Source organism: Lissotriton vulgaris, chromosome 8, assembly GCF_964263255.1.
Source record: "Lissotriton vulgaris chromosome 8, aLisVul1.2, whole genome shotgun sequence".
In the NCBI taxonomy this organism is placed as follows: Eukaryota; Metazoa; Chordata; class Amphibia; order Caudata; family Salamandridae; genus Lissotriton; species Lissotriton vulgaris.
In genome coordinates this window covers 20,586,864-20,603,237 of record NC_141696.1, presented here as the reverse complement: position 1 = coordinate 20,603,237, position 16,374 = coordinate 20,586,864, and the positions used below count along the sequence as shown (strand labels likewise).

Sequence of the window (16,374 nt, the reverse complement as noted above, 5' to 3'; positions counted from 1 at the left end):
CAGCATGTAACCCATGCAGTAATGGTGCTGTTAATTTCTACAGCTCTGATTGGGAAATTACACTCTGTTTGGTAAAAGTAATGCATGAAAAGAAATGCATGTCGAATCAGCACTAATGGAGGGTATATTAATGCATTGTTGCATATTCAAGTCAAGTCAAGTCAGAGGATTTATATAGCGCGCGACATACCCAGAGGGTCTCAAGGCGCTTGAGGAGGGGTGGGGAATTACTTGTCAAATATCCACGTTTTAAGTTGCTTTCTGAATGCTAGGTGGTTCTGGGTAAGGCGAAGGTAAGTGGGAAGTGAGTTCCAGGTTTTAGCTGCCAGGTAGGAGAAGGATCTACCTCCCATGGTGGTTTTGTTGATGCGAGGTACAGTGGCAAGGGCTTGGTTGGATGATCGTAGCTGGCGGGAGGGGGTGTAGTAGGACAGTTGTGTGTTGAGGCATTCTGGTCCGATTTCGTAGAGTGCTTTGTGTGCGTGGGTTAGGAGCCGGAAAGTGATCCTCTTATTGACGGGAAGCCAGTGGAGGTTTTTCAGGTGGCTAGAGATATGTTCTTTACGCGGGATGTCTAATATGAGCCTGGCTGAGGCGTTTTGGATTCGTTGGAGTTTTTTCTGGAGTTTAGCGGTAGTACCGGCGTAGAGGGTGTTTCCATAGTCCAGTCGGCTCGTGACCAGAGCGTGGGTGACCGTTTTCCTAGTTTCGGTGGGGATCCAACGAAATGTTTTTTTGAGCATGCGAAGAATGTTGAAGCAGGATGAAGAGACGGCGTTGACTTGTCTGTTCATCGAAAGTGAGGAATCCAGGATGACGCCCAGGTTCCGTGCGTGGTCTGTCGGGATGGGTGCTTTTCCAAGGGCTTCTGGCCACCAAGAGTCGTCCCATGCAGAGGGGGAGGTACCTAAGATAAGGACTTCTGTTTTATCTGAGTTCAGTTTCAGGCGGCTGTGTTTCATCCATTCGGCTACTTCTTTCATTCCTTTGTGTAGGTTAGTTTTGGCGGTGCTAGGGTCATTGGTGAGTGATAGGATCAGTTGAGTGTCATCCGCGTAGGAGATGATGTTGAGGTTGTGTTGGCGGGCGATGGCCGCGAGGGGACTCATGTATACGTTGAAAAGGGTGGGGCTGAGTGAAGATCCTTGTGGTACGCCGCAGATGACTTCAGTGGCCTCTGACTTGAATGGTGGAAGGCGGACTCTCTGGGTTCTTCCGGTGAGGAACGAGGTGATCCATTCTAGTGCTTTTCCATGGATTCCGATGTTTCTGAGGCGCTGTAGAAGGGTGCTATGGCAGACTGTGTCGAAGGCTGCGGAGAGGTCGAGGAGGATGAGGGCGACTGTGTCTCCATTGTCCAATAGGGTTCGAATGTCGTCTGTTGCTGCGATGAGGGCGGTCTCAGTGCTGTGTTTAGCTCGGAAGCCGGACTGTGAGGAGTCGAGGGATTTGTTGGCTTCGAGGAAGGCGGCGAGCTGGTTGTTGACAGCTTACTCGATGACTTTGGCCGGGAATGGAAGGAGCGAGATGGGGCGGTAGTTTGAGTTCGGTGGGGTCCGCTGTGGGTTTTTTCAGAAGGGCGCTGAGTTCAGCGTGTTTCCAGCTTTCCGGGAAGGTGGCGGAGTAGAAGGAGCAGTTGATGACGTCTCGGAGGTGCGGTGCTATGATGGAGTCTGCTTTGTTGAAGATGTGGTGAGGGCATGGGTCTGTGGGGGATCCTGAGTGGATGGAGTTCATCAGGCGGATGGTGTCCTCAGTGGAGATTGTGTTCCAGTCATTAAGGATGTTCGAGGGGGGTGAAGGTCCAGCAGATGGTTGGGTGGGTTGGTCTCCGGGTTGGTTGTCGAAGCTGTTGTGGATGTCTGCAATTTTGTTGTGGAAGAATGAGGCTAGGGAGTCGCAGAGGGCTTGAGAGGGGGTGATGTCGTTAGAGTTGGCCGAGGGATTGGTAAATTCCTTGACGATGTTGAAAAGTTCCTTGCTGTTGTGGGCGTTGTTATCTAGTCGGTCCTTGAAGGCGGTTTTCTTGGCCTTTCGGATCAGTTGGTGGTGTATGCGGGAGGCGTTTTTGAAGGCGTCCTTGGTGCTGGTGGTTGGGTCTTTTTTCCAGGCCTTCTCAAGGGAGCGGCAGAGTTTCTTGGATTTCTTAAGATCGTTGAACCAGGAGGCCTTCTTGCTGCCAAGTTTGCTTTGTCGTTTTTTCAGTGGTGCTAGGATGTCGGCGCTGTTGGATAACCATAGGGTGAGGTTGGTGGCGGCTTGGTCGGGGTTTGAGGAGTGGGCTGGGGGGTTTAGAAGAAGCGATGAGGAGATCTGGTCGATGGTGATTTTGTTCCAGTTTCTTTGCAGAGTTGGTTGGGGGTGGTTGTTGGGTTTGGGCTTGTTGTAGGTAAAGTGAACGCAGCTGTGGTCAGTCCAGAGGAGAGCCGTAGTGTGGCTGAAGGAGACATGATTGCTGGAGGTGAAGATAGGGTCGAGTGTGTGACCTGCGATGTGGGTGGGGGAAGTGACCAGTTGTTTAAGTCCGAGGTTGGCGAGGTTGTCCAGAAGGGTGGTGGAGTTGTGGTCGTTGTTCTTTTCAAGGTGAAAATTGAGGTCTCCCAGAAGGATGTAATCTTTGGAGGGGAGCGCGTGCGGAGTGATGAAGTCCGTGATGTCCTCACTAAATTGTGCGCGGGGTCCTGGAGGTCTGTAAAGGAGGGTGCCTCTGAGTGTGGTCTTGGGGTCGATGAGGATCTGGAAGTGAAGGTGTTCAGAGTTTGCGAGATTGACGTCAGAGCTGGTTGAGATGTGGATGGATTTCTTATGGACGATAGCGATTCCTCCTCCTGTGTGGCCGGTACGGTCCTTGCGTATGATATTATAATCTTCTGGGATGGCAATGGTGATGTCTGGTGCGGAAGAGGCGTTCATCCATGTTTCTGTTAGGAAGGCGACGTCCGGAGAGATGGTGTCTAGTAGATTCCATAGGTCAATGGCGTGCCTGTGGACCGATCGGGTGTTGAGCAAGATGCATTGTAGGTGGTTGGGGTCGGGAATCTGAGGTGTGGTCGTAGCGGAGTTGTTGTCGGTGCCGAGGAATTTGCAGGAGTAGCATGAGAAAGGTCCATGGGTGTGTCCAGGAGCGGCTTGGACGCAGTTGGGGGAGCGGCCGGGGTTAAGGGCTAGGAGGGTGGAGGCATCGTAGGTAAAGCGGGAGGGCCGGGCAATGCGAGGGCCAGGGGGTCGGGCGCTGGGCGCGGTCCAGGCGCGGACGGGCGTAGACGGGCTTACCTTTGGCGCACCTTCGGCGCGAACTGGGCGCGACCGCTGCGCTTGACCGCTGCGCGGAAAGGCATCTGTCATATATGGGTAGTGGGAGGGGGAGGGGCGAGGGAGGATCAGCAGGGAGGCGGGGTCGGGTGGAGAGGAGGGGCTCTGAGGCACAAACAACAAACAAAATGGAATCCTAGTCCAATTTGCTACAGGAAGGGGCACACCGAGTGGATGGTGGTTCCAATGCTTATAATATTAATGAGGAGTCCTCTGCAATGTGCAGATTACACAGGCGCTATGATAAGTGGTAGCTAGCGCACACAACAGCTGGGCATGCGCGTGAGACAAGCAGAAATGCAGAAATCGGCAGAGCGCTGTGAATGGGTCAATATACCCACGCTTATGGCTTCACTCGGCAGAGCGCTAAAGTACAATAGTAAACAAACAAACACATGCTCGTGGCTACAAACGGCAGAGTGTTATCAATGGAATGATAAATGCACGCTCGTGGTTTCAGTCGGCAGAGCGCTCAAAATAAACTAATATGCACACGCTAGTGCTTACAATGAATGCGGCGCAATGCAAAGATAAGGCAAGTAACAGGATATGAGAAAGAGTATAACAGGCAGAACAGCGATTATATGAACGATACCACAGGAGCAGGGAGCGGGGTTGACCATTTTCTTAACTATGTTTTACGTAACTGTTTTACGTAACTGTCCCTTTTATTTATCAGTACATACACTAGGTGCAACATTTATCAAAGTGTTGCGTTGCCCTTGCATCGCGCAATGTAACGCAACAGTAATGCAAAACTAAAGTCAGATTTACCGAGCCACGCATGGCCCCCTTGCACGTCCCTGTGGGGTTCGGTAAACCGGGAGTAACGCAAGACAGCAGAAGTCGCAGCGGCCATTGCTCCGCCCATGGAGGCGTTCCATGGGTGGAGTCACATCCGCCATGAATTTAGGCGCAGTCCCAGATTCACCATGAGTGTTAGACCTGGAATATGTCAAAATCAGACGCCTTCCCAAGGGAGGTGTAAAGAGGAGAAATATCTTGATTTTTCCTTGACTTTTATTTCTCTTTCTAGGTGTGCTGCATTCATGAGGAAAAGCATTAGGTGTCCCTTCCTGCCCCAAAACAATCCTGCTTAGAAAGCAGGCAGACTTGCAGCATGATGCAAAGCGGCCTTCACTGCGCTCGACAGCCAAAAGCACACCAGTGCAAGGATAGGACAGGAATGCACCATATAATGTTATATATGGGGCATTCCTGCCCTCTCCCTTTTAGGCGGTGCGGCGCCGCAAAGTAGCTGCTGCGTTGCCTGAAAAGTGTAATCATTTCGTTCTTGAGTGGCGTGGCATCAATTATTGTGATGTCATCAGGCTCAAGGTCCTGTTGCGTCACTTTCTGGGATTCAAAGTCATATAATGTCACTTCCTGTGATATCATTGATGTCAAAGGGTGTATGATGTCACTTCCTGTGATATCATGGATGTCAAAGGGTGTATGATGTCACTTCCTGTGATATCATGGATGTCAAAGGGTGTGTGATGTCACTTCCTGTGATATCATGGATGTCAAAGGGTGTGTGATGTCACTTCCTGTGATATCATTAATCGATTGAAAAAGCTTTATTCGAGTTATAGACTCATAAAAGCACAAACATACATTTTAAAATACATACATTTAAAATACATTGTAGTTAAAATTCATATTTCATACAAAAAAATACATTTTGAACAGTTGTGCAAGCTTTAACAAGAAGGATAATAAAAATTACTATAAAATTTCAATTCATATTGGGAGATAAAGCCCTCAGCCTAATAGACCATGCCCACCCCAAGTACTTTGCTGTTCCCAGCACAATGGGCATGTCAGTGGAGGTACAAATAATTCTCAACCCCTCAACACCGCTAGATACCCCAAGGTTTCTACAAACTGGAGCCAACCATGCTCTCCTTGGGTTTGCATAGGCTTCACACAAAAATAAGAAGTGGGCTATACTTTCGTTGGGAACACCACACCGGGCAGCATGAGGTGTTTGAACTCCTCCACCTACCCGTCAATGACCTCAGGGGGAGGGAGCCTGACCTTAACTGGAAAAATAACTTCCTGTCTATCGGGACAGTAATACTGTCCCAGTATTGTTCTAATACAGGTCTTGTTTTAATTTCCAGGAATCTACCCCCCATTGTTTCGGCTTGTGTGCTCCTCCAGAGCCTTTCTTCTACGTGATCCCAATAGATGGCCTTGATGGTATTTTTACTTGGGAATACTTCCCCAGAGGGATTTTCCCAAAGGTTAGGGAGACCAAGCTCACCAAGTACACACCTGAGTGTCTTCAACCATGATATTTTATGAAAAGTATCTGATTTGATTAAGGCTAAAAACCCATCAGCATAGTGTCGGATCTCTGGAGTTGTCCAGAGCCGTCTCCAATAAAGGATAGGCCTTAATCGAGCGCGGTCACTAACCGATCTCCTCCCTAGATCAAGGCCAAGCGGGATTAATGGCGCGCTCTGGGGGAGACCCGTAATTCCCCTCAGAAACCTATTCTCTGATATTTGTAGAGTAGGGAACCTCTCAAAACCCCATACTTCTGCCCCATACAGGGCTGACCCTAAAGCTTTGGCATCATAAACCATGAGAACCGGTTTTATAGGCCTAGTTTTTGATTTAGCTTACTCTACCCGAAGTGCCCCTGCAATCTGCTGGTGTCTCAGTACCGCCTTTTCTATATGGCGTGACCAACCTGGCTTGCTCGATATCTCTACCCCAAGATAGGTAAAAACATTTACTACCTCGAGCTCGATGTTATTCAGAGATACCCTTGGTTGAGGTCTGCGCCTTTGGGAGAAAACCATCAGCTTAGTTTTGCCAGCATTAACTTCGAGGCCATGTTCCCTACAAAAAGTGTCAAATATATTTAGGGCACGCTGCAGTCCAGCAGGGGTTTTGGACACAATTAGGGTGTCGTCAGCGAACATCAGGATCGGGACCCTGATGCCCGCTAGCGAAGGTGCATCCACACTTGCATCCAACATCCTATCCACAATACCATTGATGAATAGGGAGAAGAGCAGGGGTGCCATTGCACATCCCTGCCGTACACCCCGCTCGACAGGAAAGTCAACAGTAGATTCCCCATTCCTCCCCCATTGAACTTTGGCAAAGTTACACTCATGGAGTCGCATTATCAGGGTGAGCAACTCAGATGGGAACCCTATCCCTTTCAAAACTGCCCAGAGCTTGCTCCTTGGAACCAAGTCAAAGGCAGCCCTCAAGTCTACAAAAGCGACATAAAGGCTGCCTTCGCCAAGGAGCACCGTCCCCCACCGCAACATGGTAAATCGAAATATTTGATCTACCGTGCTGGTCGCCCGTCTAAAGCCTGCCTGATAAGGGGAAAGAGCATTGTTCTCTTCTACCCAGTCCATAAGCTTGTTGACCACCATCTTCCCCACCACCTTTTGGACAGTGGCAATCAAACTTATCGGTCTGTAGTGACCGATCACCTTCCTTGTAGATGGGTACGATTATTGCCCCCTTCCATATTTCTGGGATTACAGCCCCTTTAGCTAAGGCGTTTCCCAGTAGGGTCACATACCTAGCCCACCGTACCTTGTCATTCTTAAATATGTCAGAGGGTATTCCATCTAAACCTGGTGCCCTTCCCCCTTGTAAAGAGGAAATTACAAATTCTACTTCTTTGTTTGAAAACAAGTTTTCCTTGCAAAGTACAACTGGAATTGGTTCTATAACCACAATCTCCCTGTTCTCTGCGTACTGGGGTTTGAAATACTCAACCCAGGATGCCTCATCGACATTGTTATCTGGGTTGTTAGGGGTGCCACCTCGACCCCACCACAGTTTTCCAGAAAAGTCTGGAATCCCTTGACCCGGAGGCTTCCAACAACTCATCCCAATATTCTTCATCCCACTTTTTCTTAGCCTGGCCAATACTAACATTGTAGTGTTTCCTGGCTACACCAATCAAGACCCTGTCCCTACTTTTAATTGCCCTACCCAGTTCCAATCTAGCTAATCTGCACTGCTTATTAAACCACCTAGCCATTTTGAGTGGGGGTTTTCTATTTACATTGGTCAATCTCATAAAATGTGGTTTTAAAAGGCAAAAGAACTTATCATATATGGCTGTCGTTGAAGCGGACCCAGGTATTACGGGATTTGCTATCTCCATGGCGGCAATTGCAGTATCCACCTCAGAACTTATATAGTCCATGGACGCTACATTTGCCAACACATTTGGCCATTTGACTCTACGCATATCATTGGCCATAACAGGTAGTACTTCACTACGCGATTGTAACTTGTGAGGCGTAGCCGTCCACCAAGTATGGGTGACACAAAGGGGATTATGATCGCTTTCCAATCTACCCTTTATTTCCATATCGCCTATCCCATGCCATAGGTTAAGGCTACAAATGACATAGTCTATTCTACTTTTACTATGACCATTGTCAAATGTACAGATGCCTCCCTGGTAGCTCTTTGTCCTTCCATTAAGGGCCCTCAACCTGTATTCCAAGCATAGTGCATTTAATAGCAATATGTCTTTTGTCCACCGTTTGACTGGTGCAAGATTTAGGTTCGGAACACCCCATTGGACGTCTTCCTCTTGCCCTATCGGATTTTCCGTGTTCTCCAACGGTTCGAAGAACCTATTTAGATCGCCAGCCACAACCACTCTATTTCCCAGGGACTGTGATTCAAGGAAAGTGTATAGGGCCTCTAGGGTGGGAGAATTCCCAGTATTGGTACCCCTAGTGTAAATGTTGTATATATCTATCACACCCTCCTTATCCGATACCATTCTTATCAATTGGATATCTTTGCAACCCAGGTCGAGCACTTTTATTTTAACTTGTAGACTTTGCTTGATCCAAACTATTAAACCTCCCATGGGTCGACCCCTAGGGCCTCTGCTCGCTGGAATATAAAAGTTTAAATAGCCTGGAAGGAAGATCGGATCGCAAGCCCATGTCTCCTGGAATAGACACACTTCAAACCCGTTGACAAAGTCTATCCAATTTTGGAACAATAGTCTAGTACCTAGCCCCGCGATATTCCATGAAAAAAGCTTCCCCGGGCTAGGGCCATTACAAGTTCCCACCTCGACGGCTGGCATAGGCGGAAGGTTGGCCAGACTCTCACAATTACCTTCCTCGTCTACATCAATATCCACACAGTTAACATCAGTTCCCTGGATAACAGTAGTATTTAATATGGACCTTTCTTCACCCCCCAAACTTTCCATACACACCCTACTGTCCCCCCTCCAATTCTCATTCTTCCTGTCAATAGTCACTTCATTTGGACTTGCTACTACGTCCATGATTGATGCCACAAAATTCTCCAATATATCCCCCCTAGCCATGTTGCCCCCAGTTTCCAGGAAATCGCCCGATTTTCGTCAACATCCTCACCCCAAGTTTTTCATCCCATCATGAGAGTTATAAACTTGATTATAACAAAAATGTGGTCGTGGAAAAGGAACATTAAAAGGGATGGTCTCTGCCTGTGGAGGAAAGCTGAATCTCCCTAGCTCGTTATTCCCACCAAGATGGGCGCCAACTGGTCTTGCATAGAAAAAGGTGAGATCCACAATACCAATCCCACCACTGCTAGTGCTCCAACCTGGCCTCATGATCAATCCTACCACCCTTGGATCTTGAAAGTTGATTATAATACATTCTCCCCCCAGATTTTTCGGGGTACATCCTATCCAGTTCACCCTTCTTACCCCGATAATCAAACCATCCACTTCCCCGGGCAGTGGTCTATTAACCCTTAACCAGTGCATAACCTTATTTTTTAACATCTGGAAGGTTTCTCTTTGACCTACCAATAAAGGTGGAACATTGGTAAGAATAGCCACATAGGGATAAGAATCCAGGGTAAGATTTATTGGGGGTATCCTAGTTGGAGGTTGTCACACAGGGTGTTGGTCGGCTTTGTTCTAAAACAACAGGGCGTGAAAGGGGAACATTCTTTGATACCAAGGAAGCATTATTTTTCCTAAAGCTGTCATTACCACCAGTTACAGGACCACCCCTGTTTTGAACTTGTGAAGCGTGGGACTTATTTATTTCAACACTATTTTTGCAGGAATTTCTATCATCACTAACCAAAGGACCCTGGCAAGCTATCAGGGTACATGGTAGGGGTTGAATAACATTACTAGCAGGGGTGACATTTTTTGGACATTCCTTGCTACCTTTGACCACCGTACTAGGGGGCTTGGTTTTCCCGCTATTGCTTTTGCTTGGGATAGCTGACGATTCAGTAGTAGTCTTACTGCTTTGTCCCTTCCCCCGTGGGCCAGTTGCAATGCTAGCCACGGGAGAATGTAATTCAACCGTGGGGGCACCTCCATCTCGCTCAGATGTTTGATGGCGATTCCTATTCTCGCCCGTCTTAAGATAGGACTTGATTAGTGATTTTGTTGAAAAGAAATTATCTAGACTGGCCTGTTCTAGGTGATCTAGCTGGTCACCTAGCTTTTTAAGTCTGTCTTCAAAGGGGTTCAGGAGGGACCGTATTAATTTTTCCAACTCTAAGAGCAGTGGCGGGTTAGGTGGTGGTGTCCCAGGGGATGCTATTACTATGGGATCTGGGCCTGATGGAACAGCTTCTCCCTCGCCCATTGTTGGCCCACTACGATTACTCCCAGTAGTATCAGGAGGTTGTGTACATGTTCCTAATTTCCTGTATTTTTTGGAGGTTTTGGAGCATAACATTTCTTTGAAACTACACTCCTTTTCCTTTTGGAACAGGGTTTGGGTTTTGCAACATGTATTAAAACACTGGGTTGAGCTATAGGCTGCTGCCCAGTGAATGGATTAGTAAGAACACTAGGAGGGGTTACAAACAAAGTAGAGGTTACTAATTCCAAAGGAAAAGTAGCCAATGGCTCAATTGTTGGGGGAGAGAGGTGTGGGATTTCCTGTGCGACAGGGAGCGTGAGTGATGATAAAGGCGTGACCAATGATGGAAAACTTTAGGTTGGATGTTTATCAACAGAGGTTTTTAAAAGCTCAATGGACAACCTACGTCCCGCACGTCTTTCTGCCAGGGCAATTTCCCTATCAATATCCTGAGACAGCCGTTTAAAATAGGTATCTAGGGGGCCCATGATAGCAGCCCCTGTCTCATTCAAAGAGGGCAACAAGGTAGGAGTGTTCATAGAAGAAGCCATACTAACGAACCTCCTACCCCCTCAAATAGAAGCAAGTTAGGTCACTAATACTACCAACAAAGAAGAATACCAGTTCAATAAATGTCATTGGGGTGGCCCAGCCCGGCCTCCTTCGGCCACAGACGGCCACAGACGGCCACGCCCTTGTCCCGGGCTTCTCCCGGGCGCGCGCACTCGCTCCCGCGTAGCGGTGGTACTGGTCACCTTTAAACTAAATTACAGCGAACTTATAGGCTGATAGGCGGGTGGGCGTGGCCAGCGGGGAGAGCAGCCCAGGTGTCTTCAATCGGGCGCGCAGGGACTCCTGGACACTGGAGTCCCAGCCTAATGCTCGCAGCCCCGCTGACGCTATCACCTGCCCCGCGCTCCTCAACAAAGATTCCCAGTCAGTCTGCTGCTTCAAATAACCAGGCGCTGCGGGACCCGCGAAGCGGGTCCGGCGAGGTGCTGTGGAATTTCCGAAGTGCTGGGGCTCGCTGTGTCAAAGAGCGATTAAGGACCGGGTAGGGCTTCCACACAACTCCAAAAGGGTTATCATTAATGTCAAAGGGTGTGTGATGTCACTTCCTGTGATATCATTAAAGTCAAAGGGTGTGTGATGTCACTTCCTGTGATATCATTATTGTCAATGGGTGTGTGATGTCACTTTCACTAACCCTGGTATTTCAGGGGATCACCGTCCAGGGCAGCACTGTTTATCAGAACTGACCACGCGCCTAAAAACGGACGGATATGTGATCTGATACTCGGTGTGCGGAGCTGGGATTTATTTGGGGCACTAAAGCCATAAATGGTGACCGAGGCTGTGGAGCCGGAGGGGAACTGTAGGCATTACCTACACCCACCCTTGTCTCCGCAGTGGTGGGGTTGGGACTGCAACCTTACATGTGCCTTCTCCACACTTCCTTCTGTGCAGTCAAGTCTTTTATTAGACTGAGATGCTGCAGACACAAGACGGGGGTGAACCTGGGGGTGTGGAGAGACCCCCCTCTATATTTAGAGCGGGGACACCCTTCCTTCCCCCTACTTGAGGCAAAAGGGATCAGGGAAGTGTCCCCGGTGCCCTGGCAGGGTGGCTGCGTGGATGTAATGATGCTTAACGTGTGTAAGCTGGCGTCAGGGCACTTTAAACCAAGCCCACTGGGAGCAGCCTCTGGATGTGCACCAGAGGCGCCGCGGGGGGCTGCTTACGAACATTAACACTCACTTCCTAATGAATACCTAGTTTACTCTAAACATAATTTTTTTGATACCAACTTCCACACATCTGTTTAAGATCAGTGTAGCTTTCAGCTGTTTTCAGGCATACCACCAATTGACATTTTGAAAAACCTACACGTGATTTATAAAATGGTAAAGCAAACCAAAATGTTTATTCAATTTCTTTGGGATTCTGCTAAAATGTTGTTTATTTTAATTTGGCTGATTTCATAATATATTGGGATGTCCCTGTCTAAGACATCATTGTGATTTGTCCCAGTGCTATATTTCCCAGGACTTGTGTCCAGTGTTGATGTAGTTCTATGTGTCGGTGCTTTTGAATCCAGCAGCACCTGTAGTCTGGTTTGCTTTGAACTGCCAACAAACATAGCTGACTTAAATAGTAATCTTGCCCATTATAAACACATAAAATATACAAATAAGACTATACCTTAGTTATATATTAATGAACACTATAAACAAAATATGTACAACTTACACATCATGTTTGTTCATCTTAGCCAGTGATCTAGCTTATGATCTCGTCACATGCTTCCATTTTACTATAAGACACTGGTGCATCAAGGCTTTATTGCTTCAGACAAAGGCTCAAGGCAGCATCACAGCCCGGGGTGGGACCCTCACAACCCTTGGGAGGAGGGGTTCCACCATGGGAGGACCACAAGACTTGCTGCCAGCCTTCTCTTCTGAAGTTGGCCATTTCCCATCATGCATGAACACTCACCGAGTCCTGGTTCGCAGTGACGTCCACAAAGTTTGCTTACGCAGTTCTGACCTTTAGGACAAGGTTTGACTGGTCTACACAGGAAAGCGCACAGTCCTACACCTAGAATGGAGAAATACGGCAGTATGAATAGACATTATTAACATGGTAAAAACCTGTGAGTGCACCTTTCTGTCACTATAGTAATGAAATAACATCTTATGGCCTGAATACGTTCATGAGTAATGGCAGGCGGGAGTCGATACGCCATTCCCTCAGAACCTTGAACCTTCGCTGACATTTCTCAACACCGAAATCCAAATCCCACCTGCCTCATTCTGAATCCACCCCCTAGAGATAAACCCTCCCTCGGTATGTTCCAGACTCAAACATGAACAACAAGTCAGCAAAATGGCGGCTGTAAAAGAAGTGACATCATCTATGCTTTGGGACTCATGACATCATCCCCCGACTTAGGCCCTAAGCATGAAGTAGTCTCCTACTTGATGCAGAAGGGACAAGAGAAGGACACACGGATCAAATTGTAGAAGGCAAACTGTGCTCAGAAAGACAGTGTCCTTTCCCTTCATGTCTCTGGCTTCCTGACCTCAGAGCAGCGACAGCAAGGCTGGTGCCAGGGTTTAAAAGGCTAATGCATGGGTAGCAGCCCCTGCCTCTGATTGGATGACCGAGGGCTCAGATCAGATGATGCCCTCATATGGACAGCTGGGCAGGGCGTTCACCTCAAGCTCCCTACGACTCATCTCCCCGCTCTGCAGCACGCTGGGTCCTGCCATGCGATCACCAGGTATTGAGCTCTTGCTAAAAGACACACGGTGCAGCGACCTGAGACCAGCATTGAGGAAAAGCGATGGCGATGGGTGGAACGCAGGAATTCATCTCTGCATTTGGTAATTGCTGTGGCCACATTTCAGACACTATGCTACTTTAGACAAAGATCAGCCATATGTAAATCAGTCTTGATCCCAAGCCAACAGTTTACCCTGTACTGCCAGGCCCACCTTAAAGGAAATGAAAGATAACCATGCTAGTTTCGGCCTGTTTCGGCTTCATAATGTGATGGTTTATATGTCATTGGGAAGAAATAAGTTAATGTGATGGGTAGTAAACGAATGTAGAGGGGTTTGCTTGAATGTGATGTGCTATGTGAGAATGTGAAGGGGTGTGCATCAACGTGAAGGGGTATGTGTGGATGTCAATGGGTATGTGTGAAAGTGAAGGGATATGCCTGCAAGTGATGCGCAATGTGGGACTGTAAGTCAGCGAGCATGAATTTGAAGGTGTACACATGAATGAGAGAGGACATGCAAGATTGGCAGAAGATAAGAAACTCCTCATCCACGCACACAAAGCGCTACACAACACCAGACCTACATACCTCAACGACAGACTCATCTTCCACACCCCCACCCGCAGCCTCCGCTCTGCCAGCCTCGCCCTTGCCTCAGTTCCTCGTATCCGGAAAACCACCGCCGGTGGCAGATCCTTCTCCTACCTCGCCGCCAAGACCTGGAACGCTCTCCCTACCAGCCTACGACAGACCCAGGACCTGCTGGCCTTCAGGAAACTACTCAAGACCTGGCTCTTCGATCAGTAGCAGCGCCCCCCACAGCGCCTTGAGACCCTCACGGGTATGTAGCGCGTTTTAGAAATGCAGTGATCGATTGATCTGAAGAGTTCATGTGGGAGTGTGACGGGATGTTCATGAATGGGAAGGAGTATCAATGAATGTGAAGGGGAAGTTTTGAATTTGATGTTACATAGAGGGGTACTCATGAATATGAAGCCCGGTGTGTGAACGTGAAGGGTTGCGCATGAATGTGAAGGGGTATGTGTATCTTACCAGATGTAGCAGAGTTGTGTTTTAAGTAATTCTTTACTGACTTCAAGTTGCAGGAAGGTCATTATGCATCCAAGCATTACAAGCATCACAGTCATACCAACATTCCACACTCACAATGACTGAGCATCTAGGCGAAAGGTAAACTGGGATACATATAATTAAATTGGCAGGATATAACAGTATGTTTGAATATAAAGGGGTATACATGAACGTAAATGTTGTGTGAGAGTGTAAGGGTATTTTTGAATGTAAACGGGCATGTGTGCATATAAAAGAGTATTTGTGAAGGGTATGCATATAAAAGAGTATTTGTGAAGGGTATGCATGAATGTGAAGGGGTATAGATGAACGTACCAAGCTATGTGTGAATGTGAAAGGCCTGTATGAATGTAAAGGGTATGTTTGAATGTGAAGGAGTACAATTGAATGTGAAATACATGCGTGAATGTGAAAGGGCATGTGTGAGTGTGAAAGGATAAATGTGATATGAAAGTTGTTGGACCCGGCCCTTTTGGCAGGTTCACCCCAAGACTTTTTGCTTTTTCCTAGCCTGTTGGAACCTGGTGGTGGTGATTTTAGGCCTCTGCGCACTTTTTCACTGTGGTACAGTGTAAAGTGCTTGAGCTCTGTGTATGTGTGGTGAGTGACCTGCCCTCCCATAGGAATGAATGGGGAACATGTACGCTTATGGTAGTTCCTGATGTGTGGGGAGTGCAGGGTCGAGTTTGGTATGTGCAAGCTCGTGAGATTGAATGCTGCACAATGGTATATGCGGCATGATTGTGTCTAGTGGAGAAGTGCCACTTTTAGAAGTTGGCATCTTTGTGTAAGTTGTTTCTGGTGTGTGATTGGCTGGTGAGCCTGGCCCAAGAGTGCCTGGGCCTGCTTGTGGATTGACTGTCTGGTTTGAGGGTGACAGGGGCTGCAGAGCCCCCAGGAGGTTGTCTGAGTTAGCCAGAGGATGAAAGGCTGCATCTGCTGCCAAGGAAATGGGAGGAGATGGCACCTGGGAGTGACTAGGGATGTGCCTGCCTGACCACAATGCTGGCTCCACCTCCCTCTGGGCGACTGTCACCTCTGTCCCTGATAATGAAAGAAAGAAGGAAGCCAGGAAAACCCCAGTGCTCCAGCAACACCCAGAACGGGTTTAGACCGGGCTCAGGGCCCACTTGCACAAAGACTTCAAAGAACTTCAAAGACTTTTAGGGGTATAAGAGAAGGACCCCTGACAACAGAAAAGTAGATTCTACAATCAAGAGGAACCTCTGCTGGAAGAAGGACTGCTGAAGAACTGAAGGAAGATTGCCTTGCTGTGTGCTCTAAGGGCTGGCCTGTTCTGCTGACCAACTGAAGCGGAGGAAAAGAGGGGCTTTGCTGTGTGCAGTGCCCCTGCTTACTTGAACTAAAAAGACTTTGCTGTGTGCTGTGTCTTCAACTTGAATCTCCAAGGGCCTGAGAAGAGCTGGCCCCCTGTTCTGCAACCCAGGGACTTAAAGGTTGCCCAAGGACTACAAAACTCTGTTGTGTCCCCTGAAGCTGCTGGGGGCTGAAGAGATCGTGAGCACTGCTGTTTGCCCCGTGTATCGCGCTGGCTGCTCTCTAACCCGAGGGAGAGTGCTGCGCTGACCACGCCTGCCGTGTTGCAAAGATCGCAGTGTTCATCGACATGTGTTGTGCGAAGACCGAAGGTTTGTGGGCCTTCATGGTGCAGGGCGCACTAAATCAACTTGTGTGCAGCTTCACCACCGCGGCCCGGGGTCAGGAATCACCCTGCGAATTTCCCCGTACCTTGCCGGTACCAACGCCGTGAAGATCGAGCCCACTGCTCCCTGATTGGAAGAGAGCCGAGCCCCCTCACCAACGCCGCGACGGGATTGGCCCGTGCACGGTAGCGTCATCAACGAGGCCGTGCTGTGGTTGGGTGACGACTCAGCGTCATCAGGGGCTGGTCCCGGGAGCCGCACTGCCATTGGCTGACTCCCGGGTGCACACGGAGGCTCGTCGAAAGTGCCGCGACATCATGGCTGGTCCAGGGAAGCCTGTGGAGGAGAGGAGCCACGCTCGCAGCGGGAAGGAGACCCGTCCTCGTGACCAGTCCGCGCCGCG

General features: G+C 48.6%; 1 protein-coding gene across 1 annotated transcript in view; it reads right to left on the bottom strand.

Moving 5' to 3' along the window:
* Positions 1 to 16,374, bottom strand: part of LOC147693257 (uncharacterized) — a 40,871-nt gene that overhangs the window by 9,781 nt on the left and 14,716 nt on the right. Inside the window, exon 3 of the mRNA XM_086933653.1 lies at positions 12,426 to 12,527. Within this exon, the coding sequence (XP_086789779.1) occupies positions 12,426 to 12,527 (102 nt within the window). The remainder of the gene's footprint in view (positions 1 to 12,425; positions 12,528 to 16,374) is intronic.